At 44.2% G+C, this 19,351-nt stretch overlaps 1 protein-coding gene across 8 annotated transcripts in view; it reads left to right on the top strand.

The window, feature by feature from the left end:
* The first annotated feature begins 5,389 nt into the window (after window positions 1-5,389).
* Window positions 5,390-19,351, top strand: part of PHLDB2 (pleckstrin homology like domain family B member 2) — a 194,876-nt gene continuing 180,914 nt past the window's right edge. For 6 of the 8 annotated variants that reach the window (XM_033941098.1, XM_033941095.1, XM_033941099.1 and 3 more), the window contains exon 1: window positions 5,390-5,516. In XM_033941098.1, the coding sequence (XP_033796989.1) occupies window positions 5,487-5,516 (30 nt within the window). In that variant the 5' untranslated portion in view covers window positions 5,390-5,486. Of the gene's footprint in view, window positions 5,517-5,845; window positions 5,966-19,351 lie in introns of those variants that run through there. The other 2 variants (XM_033941094.1, XM_033941093.1) reach the window with 2 other exon arrangements.

Below are 19,351 nucleotides of genomic sequence, written 5' to 3'. Positions count from 1 at the left end.
GGGCCTCCTAAAGCAGGACGTCAGAGGAGGGGGCAGGACCGCGGCAGAGGAAACAGCACGAAGCAGCGCAAGATTGCTGGCATCGCGATCTTGCTGCAGGCTGCTTCGCTACGATAAATGGTGCGGGGAGGACAGGGGGATGAACAGTCCTTCGGGGTGGGGGGAAGAGCGGTCTTCCGGGGTGAGGGGGCAAGCGGTCCTTCGGGGTGGGGCAAAAGGCCTCAGGGTGGGGCGGACAGGCAGGCTTTCAGGGGGGAGACAGGCCTCCAGGTGGGGATGCAGGCCTTCAAGGGGGGGACAAGCCTTCATGGGGGGAGACAAGCTTTCGGGGGGACATACCTTCAAGGGGGACAGGCAGGCAGGCCTTTAAGGGAGGGACAGGCCTTCAAAGGGGGGGGACAGGCCTTCAAGGGGGGGACAGGCAAGCAGGCCTTCAAGGGGGGGACAAGACTTCATGGGGGAGACAGGCTTTCGGGGGGACATGCCTTCAAGGGAGGGACAGGCCTTCAAGGGGGAACACAGGCCTTTGGGGGGGGTGCAGGCCTTTAAGGGGGGGGGGGCCTGGTGTAGAAGTACACGGAGGGAAGAGGGGTTCAAAGAGAAGTGCATATGCCGGACTTTGGGGGGAAGAAATAATGGGTCTGAAAATAAAGGAGAGGGGGAGAGATGATGGACCATGGGATTTAGAGAGGGAAGGAACAAAAAGGGAGAGAAATTAGACACAAGGGATGGTGTGGAGGGGGGATAGAGATACTGGATAGGAGGGTAGTTGAGAAAAGAAAGGGAGAGATGGTGGACCATGGGGTGGTGGGGAAGGAGGGAGAGATGCCGGCTGAAAGGGTAGTTAAGAAAAGGTGGATTTGTGGAGGGAGATGAAAAAAAAGGAAAGATGTCAGACCTCCTGGGGAGGGAAGGGAAACGGAAGGGGAGGACAGAGATGGCAGATGGATGGTTAGCATGCAGAAAGAATAAAGAAGGAGACCCTGGCAAGCAAGTTATCAGAAGACAACCAGAGTCTTGGACCAATAAGATTTGAAAAATAACCAGACAACAAAAGGTAGAAAAACTAATTTTATTTTCTGTTTTGTGATTACAATATGTCAGATTTGAAAAGTGTATCCTGCCAGAGCTGGTGTTAGACCGCAAACGTGAGCTAGGATTTAACAGAGAGAGGAAAAGTCCTTTTTGTTTCTTTATTTTACTTACACCACAGCGCCACTGTGGTTAGGAGAAGCCAAAGGCGGGTGAAAAAGCTATAAAATAAACCCACCAGGATGTTTGAAAAAAACAACCAATTGGGCAGGAAAATTGAATCAAAAAACCAATTCAATAGGCTGAATCGAATTGAAATTTTTTTTTCTTGAATCGGGCAGCGCTAGTTTGTGCTACTGTCTTAGACTTTAGGACCTGGGATTGGGGAGAGATGGCATCCTCAGTACTTTATAATGCAAGTGAAACGAGGATTTGGTCAGACTTTTGAAGGGTCTGCAGAAGAAAAATATTGTATAGGTCAGGGACATGAGACAGCAGGAAATGGGAACTTTTCTTCCTTCTATTTTTGTGAATGGCAAAGCTGAGGATGTCAGAGAGTTCAGTTAAAATATGTGCTTTATAAGAAAATATAATAATGTGTTTTATAAAGTTTATAAGCATTGCTGGCTTACCCAGTGAGGTGTTCCTAGTGGTGGTGGTGGTGGCGGCAGCATGTCAATGTGTTGAGAGGAAGAGGTGGTCTGGGAAATTCTGCTGAGCAAACTCCGGGCCCATTTCCACCCCCCCAGTTAGTCCACTCCACTCAACTGGTTCACACACTGAGTGGGTCTTTGGGTGTTTTGCCTGGGTAGTTGTTTTGGGATCTCTTCCAGTGGTTTGTCCATATCTCCTTGTGGTCCAAGAAAGGAAACTTTGTTAACCTTAGCATTCCTTTGCACATTTTTGCACTATATGGTGGGTGTATGAGGAGATTCACATTTCCTGCACAGCTAAGTCCTTGTGAAGTTACCTTGTGCTGTATTTGACATCTAGCAAGGTCTCTGTTTGGAAGGAAAGATCTAAGCTTAAAAATAAAGTGACCAGAAGTTATGGTAAAAGCTGATAGCGTAGCTGGTTTTAAGAAAGATTTTGACAAATTCCTGGAGGAAAAGTCCATAGTCTGTTATTAAGATATGGGGGAAGTATCTACTTGCCCTGGATCGTTAGCATGGAATGTTGCTACTCTTTGGGTTTTGACCAGGTACTAGTGACCTGTATTGGCTACCATGAGAATGGGCTACTAGGCATGATGGACCATTGGTCTGACCCAGTTAGGCTATTCTTATGTTATGTTCTCATCTGTAGGGGCTTTTGTTTCACTTCTTATTTTAATATATTTTTTTTCTGGGAACTTATCAGTGTTTTTTATAATGGGAACAAAAATGGAAGAGAATTAATGTGTGTGGAATGGGGGGATAACTAATTTCTTCAGCTAAATAATTCAATCCACCTCAACCAGACATAGGAGAACTCACGGACCATTCACACACCCTCCAACCAAAAACGTCAAAAGAAAAAAACTGTTCGACAACCTCCTAGCCATTCGAGCTGCAACACTCAACCCCCAACTCTACAACCTATTGACCTCGACCGCAAACTACAAAACCTTCAAAAAAGAAATAAAAACCCTTCTATTCAAAAAAAAAACAACGAACTAACACAATCAGACCTGTCCCAAGCATTACCTGCAACTACTCCATATGTACTACTGATGTCATGACAATTCAGACATAATTTAAGTTATTTTATGTTATGTTTGGAATAATGGTTACATATATGAGGTTCAATAAAATAAAATTTTCACTGCCTGTTTCTAGTCTGACCATTTATTCCGTTTCATGGTTATTACAAAAAATATTTTTTTACATAGGGGTGGGGGGGGTGTCAAAAAATGATGGGCCCCGGGTGCCACATACCCTAGGTACGCCACTAATTATCTGAAATGATCAGAAGCAATTATAAATCTTTCCTTAATTGCTTCTGATCATTTCAGCTATACACAGCTGAAAGCAGTGCAACATGCGGAAAGTGAAAAACTATCAAAGTATCAACTGCAAGAGAAAACTTAGAAACATAAGAGTTTGACGGCAGAAAAGGGCCGGCGGTCCAACAAGTCTGCCCACACAATACCCTCCCTCCCACAAGTCTACTCAAGTCAACCCCCCCACCTGAAGTATCCATCTTTTAAGCAAAACTCTGTGGTACCCCCACCTGTTGGTCCCATCGACGCTTGAAGTCAAGCACGCTACTGGCCTCGACCACCTGGCGAGGAAGACTATTCAATCGATCGATCACCCGTTCGGTGAAGTAGTATTTCCTGGTGTCGCCATGGAATCTTCCCCCCTTAAGTTTTAACGGATGCCCTCGTGTCGATGTGGGACCATTCAGAAAAAAATATTTCTTCCTCCACTTCAATGCGACCCGTGATGTCGTGAGATATGAAGTGAATATGAAGCTAAATGCTAATTGTGCCTTAAGTGTCCGGTGCTCGCATCTGTAACCGCCTTCAGCTCTCACCTCCTCCAGCACAGGACACATGCACAAGCTGCACTGCCGCCAATAGTTACTTACGTTCTGGAACGTTGCCTGCCTCACTCCTGTAACTTCACGCAAGCGCTTTCCTACTTCTGTACGCGATTGTGAGGTGGAGTGGAGAAGACAATCGTGCACAGATGCAGGAAAGCGCTTGCGTGAGGTTACAGCAGTGAGACGGGCAACGTTCCAGAACACAACTGCCGGACACAACCGCCGGACACTTAAGGCACAAGTTTTCCCATAATCATTCTTTATAATACCGAGGGCCTCAAAATAGTACCTGGTGGGCTGCGAGTTTGAGACCACTGGTCTAGAGAGTCTAAATACCCTTGCACTGGTCCTGGGGTTATGAGATCACTGGGGACATCTCACTCAAGATCTGATGACAACTGGATTGGTCATGTAGAGTGTCCCTCTTCTTTACAAGACGCATGAGATAAAAGGTCAAGAAACTGCTTCCAGATAACTGTGGTTCTAAAAGCTGCCAGTCCATCAAGGTGCATGATGGTATGTCAGAAGAACTCTTCCAAAACCTCAAATATTTATTTTGTCTCAAAAATGTAATTGAAGTACAAAAAGAGAGGAAAATGTCTAGATATTTTTGGTTGAGTTTTCTGCTGATTGAACTATTTGAACATACTGTTTCAAAGCAGAAGTACTACAAAAAGTTGCATTCCTGATTTTTTTCAGCTATAATGTATTTTTCATGTGTTAATATTGGATCAGATGCTAACCACCCAATACCAGGTCAATGGAATATCTTCAAGAAAGAAAAAAAATTATTGCAGAATAATTTGTATGAGCATTTTTTTTTCTATTTCGTCTCCTTTCTTGAGCTAGGTCCATAACTTTTCTTAAGGAAAAAGTTTGATTTTAGCTTGCAGGTTTGGTTTTTTCCCCCCTTTATTTTACTAATGTGCCTCTGTAGGTTAAATGGCTCAGGAAACAATGTATACACCTGAACACGTCGTGAAAAAGTGCTGGAAAATGCAGGGAAGGCAATATTTCAGTTAACAACATTCGTGTGGATTTCATTTCATATGGGTGTCTTGAGTTTTTTTTTTTTTTTTTTTTGTCCTCACTGCAGTCTTCCCCCGTGGTCCCTGGGTGAAAGCAGAGCAGGCGCACTCCACATTGCTTTTCTAATCTTTTATCCCCCCCTAGGTACAGAACGAGAGAGAAGGTCCCCTACCCTGCGCTTTTATTTTGAAACAGCGGCGACCGTAGGCTGCTGTTGCTTTCTCAGCAGTAAACTCCATAGCCCGAACCCAGCTGGAAGCTCCTTACTCCGAAAAGTACAGTGCAAAAGAGCTTTTCCCAGCCTGAGCCAAGGAAGAGGGTCAGATAAACACAGCTGGTTTCCTGTGAGCCACCCTGCCAGACTGTGATTGTAACCACTCCTTCCTGTCTTCAGTTTACTTCCATAAACCTCGTGGTTCCTTCTTTTTTTTTTTTTTATTATCATTTTCAAACCACTGATAGGAAGACCGACAAGAGAACACGGTAAAACCAGGATTCTCAGGATCTCCAGGATGTAGGGCAGACCACCTTAAGAATAGATTGCTCATTTTTTAATGACAGCAACAGGCTGTCTTTCAGTGGGGAATTTCTCTGCAAAGTCCCAATACAAGTCTATGAGGATCCTGCAAATCCTGGTTTTACCCAGACCCCCTTCAACTAATTTAAAAACAAAACACCCGAAAACCTCTTCGCTGTAACGACAAACCTTGTTTGTAGGACTGTTCACATCGCCCAGAACTGGCTTCCTCTGCCGTCCCGCCCCCACCCCCTACACTAATCTCATTTCCCCGCCTCTCCCTCCCCCCTCCCACTCTTTTTTTTCCCATTTGCACCGGAGCTGTCGACTTTTACCAGTCCCTTCGTGTTGCGATATAGGACCAGCAGCTGAACTAAGTTAAATGGGACAATTGCCACAGCGCACTGGGGAAGTAAGTTGAAAACTATTGGAATTAGGTGCTAATAGATCTGATGCTCCCCCCCCCCTCCTCCTCATCGTTCCTTCAAACTTGGTCCCCGAGAGCGCTTTTAAAAAAGTTCGAGAGTGTACCATTCCAGATGTGGAGGGGGGAGAAACCGCCCGCCCACCGCGCGAGCGCAGGCAGCGGCCGGGGGTAAGTGTGCGGCTGACATTCTTTCCGGAGTTGTGGGTGAAGCTTGGCACCGGAGCCAGGGAGGTGGGTTGGCAGCGAGGAGGGGGGGGGGGCTGGTTTGTGTTTAGAGAGGAGAGAAAGAGGCGGGAGCCCCCTTTCTCCTGGAATCGCTAGGGCTGGAGGTAGAGGAAGGCTTTCTTGAGCAATAGAGCACAGAGTGAGGAGGGAAAGCTGTTCGGCTGATGCTGTGCTCTCCGGTACCGGTGGATTAGACGCGGAAATCTGAGGTATTGGGGGGGGAGGGTACTGCAGTAGATACTGAAAGTTTGCAGGGGAGGGAGGGGCATTAGATGCTGAAATTCGGGAAGGATGGCAAGGGGTGGGGGTACTAGATACACAAAGTTTGGAGAAAGGGATGGGATGAGGGCATTGGATACCGAAGATTTGGGGGGCTACGCTTAGGCTGTAGGGAGTTGGGTTGAACCCCCCACCCCACCCAGGCACCGAAGAACATTGAGGGAGCCGGACCTCGTTCAGATCCTTCTCCAGTGGGGAGGGTTAAATTCCAAAATTCCCCAGCAGCAGGCATTATTAAGTAGGTTCGGCGTTGCCTGTAGCAAAGTGCCCCCTATCTTTCCGTTCAAAAGCTGGCGCCCTGCTGGGATTCCTTTCATTTGCAGCAGCGGGAGGAATAATTCGAGGTTTGGATCCAGAGGGAAGATTTTGGCTTTCAAGAACTGAACGCGAGTCTGCAGCTGCCAGCCCTCTTCCCGATGGATCCAAAGTGCGGGAGGAAGCTGGCCCAAAACGAAGCATTTCTCTCGGGGGGCCTTTTTCTTTTGGAATCTGCTGATGCTTTCCTGGCAGCATAATTGACCGTTTCTGTTAGATAATTAGTTAATTACTGGAGCATATTTAAGAATCACGTGGCAATATGCAAAATGAAATATGTCAAAAGGACAAGTATGGAGTACTGGGTTTTTTAAACTTTAAATGTAGGGTGGGTTTTTTTCTCTCTCTCTGATGGGATAAATCAGAAGAGAACAAAAAGGAAACCGAGGAATGCAGTTAATGACCTGGGTCCAGAGAACTGCCTGGTTAAGGCATCCAGATGTAGCATGGTGGGAGGGAGAGGGACAGATGAGAAGAAAGATTCCAAGAGGGGTTGGGCAGGAAGGAGAATGGGTATGGGGCGTGTTTAAAGATGGTCCAGTGTATTAGTTCTACTTACAAGTGGAATTGAAGAGGAGACTCTTGTTCAACCCTAGTATAGCATTTGCCGTTTCCTAATTGACTTGGTCTAGCATTCACAGTATGATTTTGAGGATTTGGGGGGCAGAAAACATAATGAAGGGGGTGGGGGTATGTGAATATGATGTGTTAACATCTGGACTTTGCCCATATGTGGTGAGTGTGCCCCTGGAATGTGTAACTGCTTTGCCAGATGTTGAACTTTGTATATTTTTTTTTTCTCTGCTAACCTACTCCTTCCCATGCTGTAGAAGCATATTTGAGCATCTGTCTAATTCTGATGTCAGATCTCTGGCAATGTTTATCCCTATTTGATTCTGCTAAGCTTCCCCTCAAAGGGAACTTCCACACATTTCACTCGCTTGTTAAGAATGTGTACTGTAAAATGCTTACTCTGAGTGGCTGTGGATTTGGCCAATGTGTCTGTTTTCAAAGTGATGCCCCTTTTCAGTGGGAATGTGGCATGTGAGGCTGCTGCAAAAGTCTGGGTCCCATATGTGCAAAGGACCACATCAGAAGTGCCAAAGACTGATTACAAAATCTTAACTTCCTGTTGAAAACTATCTTTTAAAAAAAAAAAATCTTTATTAATTTTAAAATATAAATAGTGCAATACAATGAATTTAAACATAAACAAATCAAGAAATGCACTTTAAATATGCAAATAATTCAAAAAACACTAATTTTCTCCCCCTCCCCCTTTAACTAAGAAAAGTAGATACACATTTATAATATCCATACATTAAATAAAATAGGAATAACAAGCAATAATACATTTCCCACCACCCTCCCTCTCACCCTGGATGTGTAAGGAGGTCAGATAAAAAAAAAGGTACATAACATCTATTGTGACTCAATAAATGATGCCAATTGGCTCCACACCAAGTTAAATACTTTACTATAACTTAAAATTTCAGCGATCATTCTTTCAAATTTATAACTAGAACACAAGTTTGCCCACTAGAAAGTGTAATTAAGTCGATCATAACATTTCCAATTGCATGTTATCATTTGAATGGCTACTGCCGTCATTAAGAAAAATCGGCTTTTATAACAATCCAAAGAAGGTTTAACACTTATCTTTAATCTTTTTTTTTATTTTTTTTTTTACATGATGCAGACAAAATTTATTTGGACAAACAATTTGTTGCATACAAATAGACCACTTTATACAGATTGTGGGACCCAACACGGTCCGTGTTTCGATCAACATGTCTTCATCAGGGGGGTCCAAAAAACCGGTGGTTTCAATGGACATGCAACAAATTTGCCTGATCTGTAGTCTGTGTTCTATGGCGATGAGCGTTATGCTGCTGAAAACTATCTTTAATTTATGGCATTGTTCTTTAACATATCTTCAACTTTATTTTATGTTTACTGGAGGAGTATTAAAGATTACCTAAAGTTAGATGTCAAACCTTTGGGTGCTAAGCATTGATTCTTTAGCAGCAGTTCCGCGCAGACTTGCCATAATAGAATACCAATGTACCAGAATATACATTGGCATTTACGGTAAGTGCCTAACTATATGCCAATGTCTCGCAAACTTTTTTAGCTCCAGCACACTAAATGGAGCAAATAATGGATGCCTTGGCATTTAGCGCGCGTAAAATAGCATGTGCTAAATCAGTTAGCGCATCTTAATAAAAGGACCCCAAAGTAAAATTCTGGAATCTCTCATGGCACACCTCGAATCTCTTTGGGGCATACACAGTTTGAGAGACACTGCTGTAAGCAGTTACGGGTGCGTAACTGCATGTATTCAATAACATGTCCTGCGCAAGTCCTGGGCACACTCCTGATTAAACCCATTCTCTCCCCAATTCATGTCCCTTTATAGGTGCATGCTATGGATTTTTAGTGCATATTTTAAAGAATATTGTCTAAGGTCAGTTGCATGTATACCTGCTAATTGGTGCTAGTTAGTGACAATTAAGTCTCTTTAGTGGCAATTATTGATAGTTGTGAGCAGTGCTGCTTGTTTGTAGTCCCTTTACTACTTGTTTTTTTGTGACTTTTATATTTTTCATATTTAACATGGCCAAGGACCCTATAAGACCCCCGAGAGAGGCATTTTTATTTTGCCGAAACAGGTTATTGCATATGTTATCTGGTTTCTATCCTGTGAGTTACTTGTGACTGTATACACCAGGGGTGGGCAAACTTTTTGACTTGTGGGCCACAATGGGTTCTTAAATGTGCCAGAGGGGCTGGGGGGGGGAATCTGATGTCCCACAGAATGATGGTAAGAGAAAGGGCTAAGGCAGAAAGAAAGAAAGAACCCCCCCCCCCAAAGGGCAGCCTGTTGTCTCTGGTTTCTGTTTTCATCTTCTTTTCACTCTTTTCCTTCCAGCGTCTGCCCTCTCTGTCTCTACAGTCCAGCATCTGCTCCTTCCATCCACTACTCTCTACCCCTTCCATATGGTATCTGCCTTCTTTCTATGCCCCTCTCCCCTTTCCATCCTGCCTGCGCCCCTCTCTCCTTTTTACATGATTCATTCCAGCTTCACTGCTCTCTTCATTTTTATCTCTCCTACATCAGATCTAGCATCTTTGTCCCTCTCTCCTTGGTTCTCTGCTGACCCCTTCCCAGTATCACTCTCTCTACTTTCTCATTCCTCTGTCTCTCCCCTTTCCCTCATCTGATCTCTCCATTCCACCCTTACCCCTCCTCTAATCTCCCTGCCAGCTGTTTCCTTCCTTTTTTCCTCCTCCCCTGTCCAGCAGTACCCCTTCTTCTTTCACTCCTCTCCCCTATCCAGTAGTAACTTTCTTCCCTTCCCTTTTCCTCCTCCCCTCCCATCAGCATCTCTCCTTCTCCCTCCTTCTGTCTAGGTTCTGTAGCAGCTCTTCCTTTATTTTCCTTAGTCCAGCAGCGTCCCAGTCTCCAACAGTGGATTCCTCCCCTCCCAGTAGCTCTCAGTAGTGCTGCCCGATTCAGGAAAAAAAATTTTGATTCAATTCAGCCTACTGAATTGGTTTTTCAATTCAATTCGATTTTCCTGCCCAATTGGGTGTTTTTTTTGTTTTTGTTTTTTTTTCTAACATCCTGATGGGTTTATTTTATAGCCTCTTCACCCCTTTGCCTTCTCCTAACCACACTGGCGCTATGGTGTAAACAAAATAAACAAACAAGAAACACTTTTCCTCTCTCTCTTAAATCCTAGGTCACGTTTGCGGTCTAATACCAGCTCTGGCAGGATACACGTTTCAAATCTGACATATTGTAATCACAAAAAGGAAAATAAAATTAGTTTTTCTACCTTTTGTTGTCTGGTCATTATTCAAATCTTGTTGGTCCCAGGCTCTGGTTGTCTTCTGATAACTTGTTTGCCAGGGTCTCCTTCTTTCTCCCTGCTAACCATTTATCTTCCATCTCTGTCCTCCCCTTCCGTTTCTCTTCCCTCCCCCGGAGGTCTGGCATCTTTCCTTTTTTTCGTCTCCCTCCACAGATCCACCTTTTCTTAATTACCCTTTCATCCAGCATCTCTCTCTCCTTCTCCACCACCCCAGGGTCCACCATCTCTCCTTTTCTTTTCCCAACTACCCTCCTATCCAGTATCTTTATCCCCCCTCCACACCATCCCTTGTGTCCAACTTCTCTCCCTTTCTGTTCCTTCCCTCCCTAAATCCCATTGTCCATCATCTCTCTCCCTCTCCTCTATTTTTAGACCCATTATTTCTTCCCCCTCAAACTCCAGCATATGCATGTCTCTTTGAACCCCCCTTCCCTCCCTCTGTACTTCTACACCAGGGCCCCCCCTGAAGGCCTGCACCTCCCCCCTGAAGGCCTTTACCCCATCCCTGAAGGCCTGTCCCCCCCTTTGAAGGCCTGCCTGTTCCCTCTGAAGGCCTATGCCACCATCCCTGGCCTGTTCCCCCCTTAAAGGCCTGCCCCCCCCTCCGAAGGCCTGCCTGTCCTCCCTGAAGGCCTATGCCACCATCCCTGGCCTGTCCCCCCTTTGAAGGCCTGTCCCCCCCCCCCACTTAAAGGCCTGTTTCCTCCTTGAAGGCCTGTCCCACCCCCTGAAGGACTGCCCCCAAAAGACTGCCCCCCCCCCGAAGGACTGCCCCCCAAAAGATTGCCCTCCCGAAGGACTGCGCACCCTCCCCCCCCACCGTGAAGGTCTCCGTGTTGCTCCTGGCCTCTCCGAACCATTTACCTTATTGCTGGAGCCTGCAGGCGAAGATTGCGGTTACAGCATCTTTGTGCTCTGAGCTGTTTCCTCTGCTGCGATCCTGCCTCTGATGTCAGAGGAGGGGCGGGACCGCAGCAGAGGAAACAGCTCAAAACACAAAGACACTGTAACCGCAATCTTCGGCTGCAGGCTCCAGCAATAAGGTAAACGGTTCGGGGAGGCCAGGAGCAACACGGAGGCCTTCCCGAGGAGGGTGGATGCAGTCCTTCGGGGGGGGCAGTTCTTTGGGGGGGCCAAGAGGGAAGCCGGACTGCAGCACTTCCTGACTGACCCTCCCTCCTCGCCTTCTAAAACAGGTGCGGCAGAGGCCAGCCAGCAAGAGCAGCGCTGCCGCTCCTGCTTTAGGGGGCGAAGGGAGAGGGTCCGAATCGGGAAGCCGATTTTTTTTTTTTTAATTTAAATTGATTCGAATCGATTCACCCAAAGTGAATTGGTGAACTGATTCGAATCGGGCAGCACTAGCTCTCAGTACTTGCCTGTAGCAATGCCAGTAGTGTCAGCGCAGTGATTCACTTAGGCAGCCTTGATTCCTTTGATGGGTCGTGCCTGCTTCTGAGGAAATAGGAAGTTGCATCATCAGAGGCAGGCTGCAACTCAGCAAAAGCCCCAAGGCTGCCTAAGTGAATCACTGCGCTGACACTACTGGCACTGCTGCAGGCAAGTACTAAGAGCTGCTGGGAGGGGAGGAATCCACTGTTGGAGGCTGGGAAGCAAAACGTTGGAACTCATCAGGCCCCCTGATCTCGCTGGCCCTGCACGGACTGGCAGGAAATTTTCAATGGGCCAAATTAAAATGCTAAACAGACTGGATATGGCCTGTGGGCCGTAGTTTGCCCATGTATGGTATACACCCTTTGTGGATTGATTTTAGATTATTGTTTTTAAGTTATTTGGAGGCTTATTAAACTACAAACTAGTACATCTGATCTTTTGTTCCACAATCTTTTTGTTGTTTTGTTAATTGATGTTAACTACCAATAATTATCAGCTCCTTATTATATTAGGTTATGCATACAACTGACCTTATTCTGTACCTTGATGTGTTGATTCTATAAAGTCCACCTAATGATTTGTGCTGATATCGGCATCGATTCTATAAACCTTGGGTGCCTATTATAGAATCATGCTTAGCATTGCCTCCCTAAGGCATGCTTAGGTAATGTTCAGCGTCCTAATATTTAGGCACACCCTATTTATGCCAGGGTTTTCTTTGCCTAAAGTTAGGTGCTAATATCTGAGCCTAACGGCACCTAATTCACAAAGAGGTGCCTAATTCAAAAACATGACCATGATCCGCCCCCTAACTATGCCCATTTTTTATGTAGGCCAGGGGTGCCCACACTTTTGGGGCTTGCGAGCTATTTTTAAAATGACCAAGTCAAAATGATCTACCAACAATAAATTAAAAAAAAAACACAAAGCACCCTGTACGCAGAGAAAATGTTAGTTATTTATATTCCAGGGGTTTTTCAAAGAGGTCAAGGCAGATGACTTTATGCAATATCACCTCAGTAACAACTATACAAAAATAGACAAATATACCCCCTCCCTTTTTACTAAACCGTGATAGCGGTTTTTAGCGCAGGGAGCTGCGCTGAATGCCCCGCGCTGCTCTCGACGCTTATAGGCTCCCTGCGCTAAAAACTGCTATTGCGATTTAGTAAAAGGGGGCCATAGTGCAAAATATAGACAGCAGATGTAAATTCTCAAAACGAACACATTTTCTTCACTAGATTGAAAATAAAATCATTTTTCATACCTTTGTTGTTTGGTGATTTCATGAGTCTCTGGTTGCACTTTCTTCTTCTGACTGTGCATCCAATATTTCTTCACTTCTTTCAGCCTCCTGTATGCTTCCTCTCCTCCAGACCTCATTTCCTCCCCCAACTTTTTCTTCCTCTCTCCCTGTCCCCTTCCCCTTTCTTTGTCTCCATGCCCCCTTTCTGTCTTTCTGTCTCCCTGCCCCCTCTCCTCTCTCTTTCTTTCTCCCTGCCTGCCCCCTTTCTTTCTTTCTCCCTGCCCCCCCCCCAAGCCACAGACGGTGCCATCGGGGAACAAGCCCCCAAGCCACCACTGCTGAGTTCTGAGCTCTCCCTGCTTCCCGATGCCTAAACAGGACAACAGAAGTGCCGGGCCCACCAGCCTTCTCCCCAACGTCAATTCTGACATCGGAGAGGAAGTTCCGGGCAAGCCAGGCAGCGATTGGCTGGCCCGGAACTTCCTCTCCGACATCAGAATTGCTGTTGGTGGTGGGTGGGAGGGAGGGGGTAGGCTGGTAGGCCTGGTACTTTTGCTGTCCTGTTTACGGCATCAGGAAGCAGGGAAAATGCAAAGGCAATGGGAGTCTATCACAGAGCCCGGGATGGGCTCCGCGATCAACTTGCATTGCTTTTGTGATCTACTGGTCGATCGCGATCGACCTTTTGGGCACCCCTGGTGTAGGCGCTTTGGGCTAGGCACATTTTTATAGAATTGTTTTTCGAGGTAGGCACCTAATTTTCAATCAAGTCCAATTATAGCCAATTGTGAGGTGTTGAGTACCAATATCAGCACCGATTAAGCCTATTGCTTAATTTATTGGCGCCTAACTTTTTAGGCGTACTTTTATAGAATCAGGGTCCGAGTACAGAACTTTGCGTGCTAAGCATAAATTGAGCACTTGACTTTATAGAATTAGAGGGGGGGAATGTGTTTAATTTAGAAATAAAAATTGAAGACTTTATATGATTACCGGTATAAGGAATGCCATTCTGGGTTATTCTCATCCTGTTGTCCACAGTGGCAAAATCAAGCTCATAAGCATCAAGCAGGATTCTAAGGAATAAATTGTGTTTTGTTGGAATAAATAGTGAATTTTCTAAGTCTACCCTGTTAATGATGATTTTAGGAATTTGTATTAGCTAGCTCTTCTTTTTTATTTGTTTTTTTTAAGCATGCATTGGGCCTTATAAGAATAGGACTTTTTGTGCCTACGGGAAAATAAATCTTCACTGAAGTAGGTCTCTGTTGAAATATTCTTTTCCTATGTTTTTTATTTGCTTATCACAGGAAATAGTGCATCCTGTATGCTGTGAAATTCTTTCATGTGGGTCTCACCTCACATCAGTATTTATAGTTCTATGGTTTAGCTATTTTTAAGTCTGTTTCCTCTCTTAGAGCTGGAATATGTCTATTAGGCCATAGTTTCTAATCTTGACTCATTCATCTACCTTTACTGTTGCTTTACTGTGTTGTGGTTCTATTTGCCAACCCATAGGTGGGTATTATCCGCTCTCGGCTCAAAGGCTGTTGTGTCAGAGTGGTGGGAATGAACAAGGCGTCTTTGAACTTTTTGGAGGTTAATAAAGGGTTTACAGTACACAACCAAAAATGTTGGTATCCTCTGCACTAGGCTGTTCCACCACTCTACAGTATTTGGATTTTGACTGCATCTTATCCTATCTTGGTGATCCAGCGTGTCTGGTACATATTGTTGGGCAGATTGACTGCCTTATCTCATTACTGAAACGGATCTTATAGCCCTTTTCTGGAAAATTCCTACGTGTGGTCCTGTTTCATTTCAAAAAGCAGGAATGTCACAGTTGGAAAATCCATGATGCAGCAGTATTCACGAGGAAGTTTGTTTATTCTCTATTTTAGTCATGTGATTAAACAAGCAAAAAATTGATGCAGAGCATGTATTTCATATTTCCCAGATTTAGCATCACTTTACAATAAGACTGAGTTGAAACTAATCAATACAATGGATCCTTCATGACGCCAGATAAAAATGTTTGATTACTAGATGTCTCTAGCAATCTTCTGTTCATATTTCTTCGTATGTAGCAAACCTGGGCTCTTCATAGACTTTACTAAACTCAAGTTCACTAGTGGGAAATAATTACACAAAATAACATAAATCAAACACTTCCCACTTATATGAAAAAGTGCATAATATTATCACTTCAAAGTGACATTTATACAGGAGGAGGCCTCAGTAATGGAGCCTACGCGTAGTCGTATTCACTGACTGGGGTTATCAGCGTAGTTACTCAGCTCCTTTGCTCCAGTCATCGGCCATACAAATTCCTTCCATTTGTAATAGTTTACGGAGAATGCTGTTAGATTTGCACAGGAAATGGCTTGGTACATCTACAAGTTGGCCCTGAAGCAGAGGTTATGAATTGAATTCCACGAAACGCTGGCCACGTTGGTACTTTTTGATACACAAGCACTGACTGAAGCTAAGTAATTTTTCAGAAACATTTGAGTACATCAAAAAAAATTTTTGCTGAATGAAAATGAAACTATTACAAATGGAAGGAATTTGTTCAGCAATGTCTCATTACGGTAATATGAATTAGTGCAGATGACTGTAAAGAATCGTAGACAAAAGATAAAAGAAAATCAGAAAGAGATAAAAGATAGAAAATTTTGGAAAAAAGGTTGAGATAATATGGAATATATCTAAATGTATTGTAGAATTTTTAGATTATTTAGTAATAAAACGGGTAGAAATAAGCTATCTAAAATAGGGAGACACTGGAGTATGGCCGATGACTGGAGCAAAGGAGCTGAGTAACAACGTTGATAACCACAGTGAATACGAGTCAGTGAATTCGACTACGCGTAGGCTCCATTACTGAGGCCTCCTCCTGTATAAATGTCACTTTGAAGTGATAATATTTTGCACTTTTTCATATAAGTGGGAAGTGTTTGATTTATGCTCTTCATAGACTTGCCACATTATCGGGGTACAACAGAATACAGACCATATAGCCTCTGTTATATCTATTTCACTTGTTGATATCATCTTCCGAGTCTTAATGCTAAGGAACATGCACCTGCTTAACGATCCCTATGGGATGGGAAGTGCAAACAAAATGTGGCATGGTGCCTGGGATTCTCTTTTGAGTGCCACATCTAAAAAAATTCCCATTTTCTACATTGGGTTTAATGGCATAATAAAATGAAGACAAAACCTTTTTAGAATGGTTGTTCAGTCCCTTGTGCGTCCCTCTTGATTGCTCACATGTTTTGTCAGTGCACTTGGTAGAGGATTAAGATGTGACACTGTGTCACTGGCTTGGCCTTGTTCATTTTCAAAGGCTGATACAAACCTCTGATAATGGGATGGATGTCTTCATTTGCAACTGTATGGGGTTGATGCAATAAAAATAGGTATGCTTTTCACACAGCTTAGCATGGCTTCTGTGCACAATTTTTTGCACGACTTGGGATGCCCTGTGTTAGAACGTGTTTTACACATGCACTAACTGGGTACGAAGACTTGCTTACAGCTCATTTTAAATCCCATGGTAGTGAAGGCATTAGCTATTGAACCCAGATGGAAAGAAGTGCTTAAGAGACCAGAAGGCTGAGCGCAGGGAGGTTTTAATATCATGTTTGAGAGTGAGTAAGAGATTAGCTCACTCTTGTGTTAGTGAGGAATTCATGCCTGTTTCTTCTCTGACTACAAGCATGTAAGATCTGCAGCTTTTCTGGCTTAGTTAAAGGAGATGGTTAAAAAAAATGGTAGGGGATGAGGATCTGAGTGGGTGAGTGTGTGTGCACGCTGAAACAAACAGGCGCTGGCCTGTTTTGATGTTTGTGTGAAACAGCACTGCAGCATATGTGCATAATATATATGCATTAAAAACCCGTGTAGAGCTACAATTTTCCTGTTGACACTATTATGTGCAGAAAAGCATTCTTCTGTAGTATATGTGCAGAGGTGCAGAATATAGCAGCTGTATGTATCCCATCTCTAAACGTAAGCAGGAAAGGAAGGGGGATAGAACTTGATATACTACCTTTCTGTGGTTGCAATCAAAATAGCTTACATATTATATACAAGTACCTATTTTTGAACTGGGCAGTAGAGGGTTAATTGACTTTCCCAGTGTCGCAAGTTGCTGCAGTGGGAATTGAACCTGGTTCTCAGGCAGTTGCACTAACCATTAGGCCAGGGGTGCCCAAATGGTCGATCGTGAATGATTAGTAGATCGCAAAGGCAACACAAATTGATCGTGTTGCCTTTGCGATCTTGTTCTTCCTGCCTCCCTGAGCCAGGCCAGATGTGTACAAGCACCAGACCACAGGCTTTCACCTCCGACGTCAATTCTGAGGTCGGAGAGGAAGTTCTGGACCAAGCAATCACTGCCTGAATGGCCTGGAACTTCCAATCCGACATCAGAATTGACTTCGAAGATGAAGGCTTGTGGGTCCGGTGCTTGTACGCGCCAAGCCTGGCTCAGGGAAGCAGGGAGAAATAGGCACTATGGCTTGGGGGCAGGGGGAGAGAGAAAGAAACACAAAAAAAAGGGGGGCGGGGAGAGAGAAAGAGAGACAGAAAGAAAAGGGGAAGGGGCAGAATTAAATAAATATTGGATTTACAGAAGGAAGTGCAACTAGAGACTCATGAAATCACTAGACAAAAAGGTAGGAAAAATGATTTTATTTTTAATTTAGTGATCAAAATGTGTCCGTTTTGAGAATTTACATCTGCTGTCTATATTTTGCACTATGGCCCCTTTTTACTAAACCACGATAGTGGTTTTGAGCGCAGTGAGCCTATGAGCGTCGGGAGCTGCGAGGGGCATTCAGCGCAGCTCCCTGCGCTAAAAACCGCTATCGCGGTTTAGTAAAAGAGGAGGGGGTGTATTTGTCTATTTTTGTATAGTTGTTACTGAGGTGATATTGCATAAAGTCATTTACCTTGACATCTGAAAACCCCCCAAATACAAATGATAATTAACATTTTCTCTGCGTATGGTGTTCCTTGTGTTTTTTAAAAAATTTTATTGTTGGTAGATCATTTTTGACTTGATCATTTTAAAAGTAGCTCGCAAGCCCCAAAAGTGTGGGCACCCCTGCATTAGGATATTCTTCTGCCTTTATAAGTTTAACAGTGGGTTCAGCACTTGAATTCTAAGAAACTACCAGCCAATTTCTTTGTGGTTTTTAGCTAATGTGATTAAGAAAGCTATAGTACATCATTTGCATGATGTGGACTATTTTCAGTTTGGTTTTCATCCATACCATGGAACTGAGACCTTGCTTTTTCAAGCTTTGATGTTACATGGGTTTTGAACAGAGAACCTCATTTGTATTGGTGCTACTTGATTTATTTTCAGTGAGTCATGAGATATTATATTATTTGAAAGAAGTGGGAATAGAAGGCTTTTAAGTGGAAATAGAAGGCTTTTAAGCCATTTTTGTTCCATTATTTGAAGCGAGTTGGAAAAGATAATGTTACCCAATGGTTTTCTTTGCTAACTGGGATTCTGCAAGGGTCAGCTCTGTTAGTTGTGCTATTTAATATTTGCATAGCTCTGACATGTAAGCTTTTTACTACCCTTTGGGGTCAACCATAAGACTATTTGGAGATCATTTTTCAATTTTTTGCTCCTGGCAGCAACACATTATCAGCTACACTTAAATTTTGTGGCTTTTGGTTCAAAAGCTGTTAAACACTGGATAGCACATTATCCTTGGTTAAAATTACAATCTAGTGTTTAAACAAGCACAAAGAACAATAAGAGACCCCCATTTGGAATGTAGTTTGGATTTATAATTGAGTTCCCCCGAGGAAATAGGCAAAACATGGTCTATGACAGCAGTGGCATAGCGAGGGTAGGAGGTGCTCAGGGTTGTGGTGCCCCCACGTGCCCAGCTCTCCACCCCCTCGCTCTTTTGGTGCCAACACCCCTGTGTCCTCCTTGCCACCCCCCCTTCTCATCCCCGTACCTCTTCAAATCTTCTCCAGCGCGAGCTGTTCGTGTTGGCTTTCCCCTCCGTCACTTTATGGCCCCATGACCCGGAAGTGATTTCAGAGGGGACCAGGCCGGCATGAGCAACAGGCTAGAGTACTGTAGTTGCTTACCCTGGTGAAGATTTTAAAGAGGTATGAGAGTTTGGAAGGGAGGTCACAAGCAAGGTGTGGGGGCGGGGGGTATAGAAGTGCTGGTGCCCCCATCAAAAAGGTGCCCAGGGTGGTTCTGCCACCCCCCCTCCCCCCCACTAGACCACTGCATGTCGGGAGCCAGAAGAACTTAGAAGATAAGTCTTTTCATGCTATTTAAAACTTATGTAAGCATATTGAAGTCCAAGCCTAGTTTTCACAAGATCAATAATATATGCTATGATTGGAAGGTGAGACTGTTTGGGGGATTCATCCCCTTATAGGTTTCCAGGTCTCTGAGCATATATCACACTTTAACCTTGTGGGCACAGATATTGTGA

This window comes from Geotrypetes seraphini, chromosome 4 (genome assembly GCF_902459505.1).
Source record: "Geotrypetes seraphini chromosome 4, aGeoSer1.1, whole genome shotgun sequence".
NCBI lineage: Eukaryota > Metazoa > Chordata > Amphibia > Gymnophiona > Dermophiidae > Geotrypetes > Geotrypetes seraphini.
Note: the sequence above shows the minus strand (reverse complement) of the source record. Positions and strands in the feature narration are given on the sequence as shown.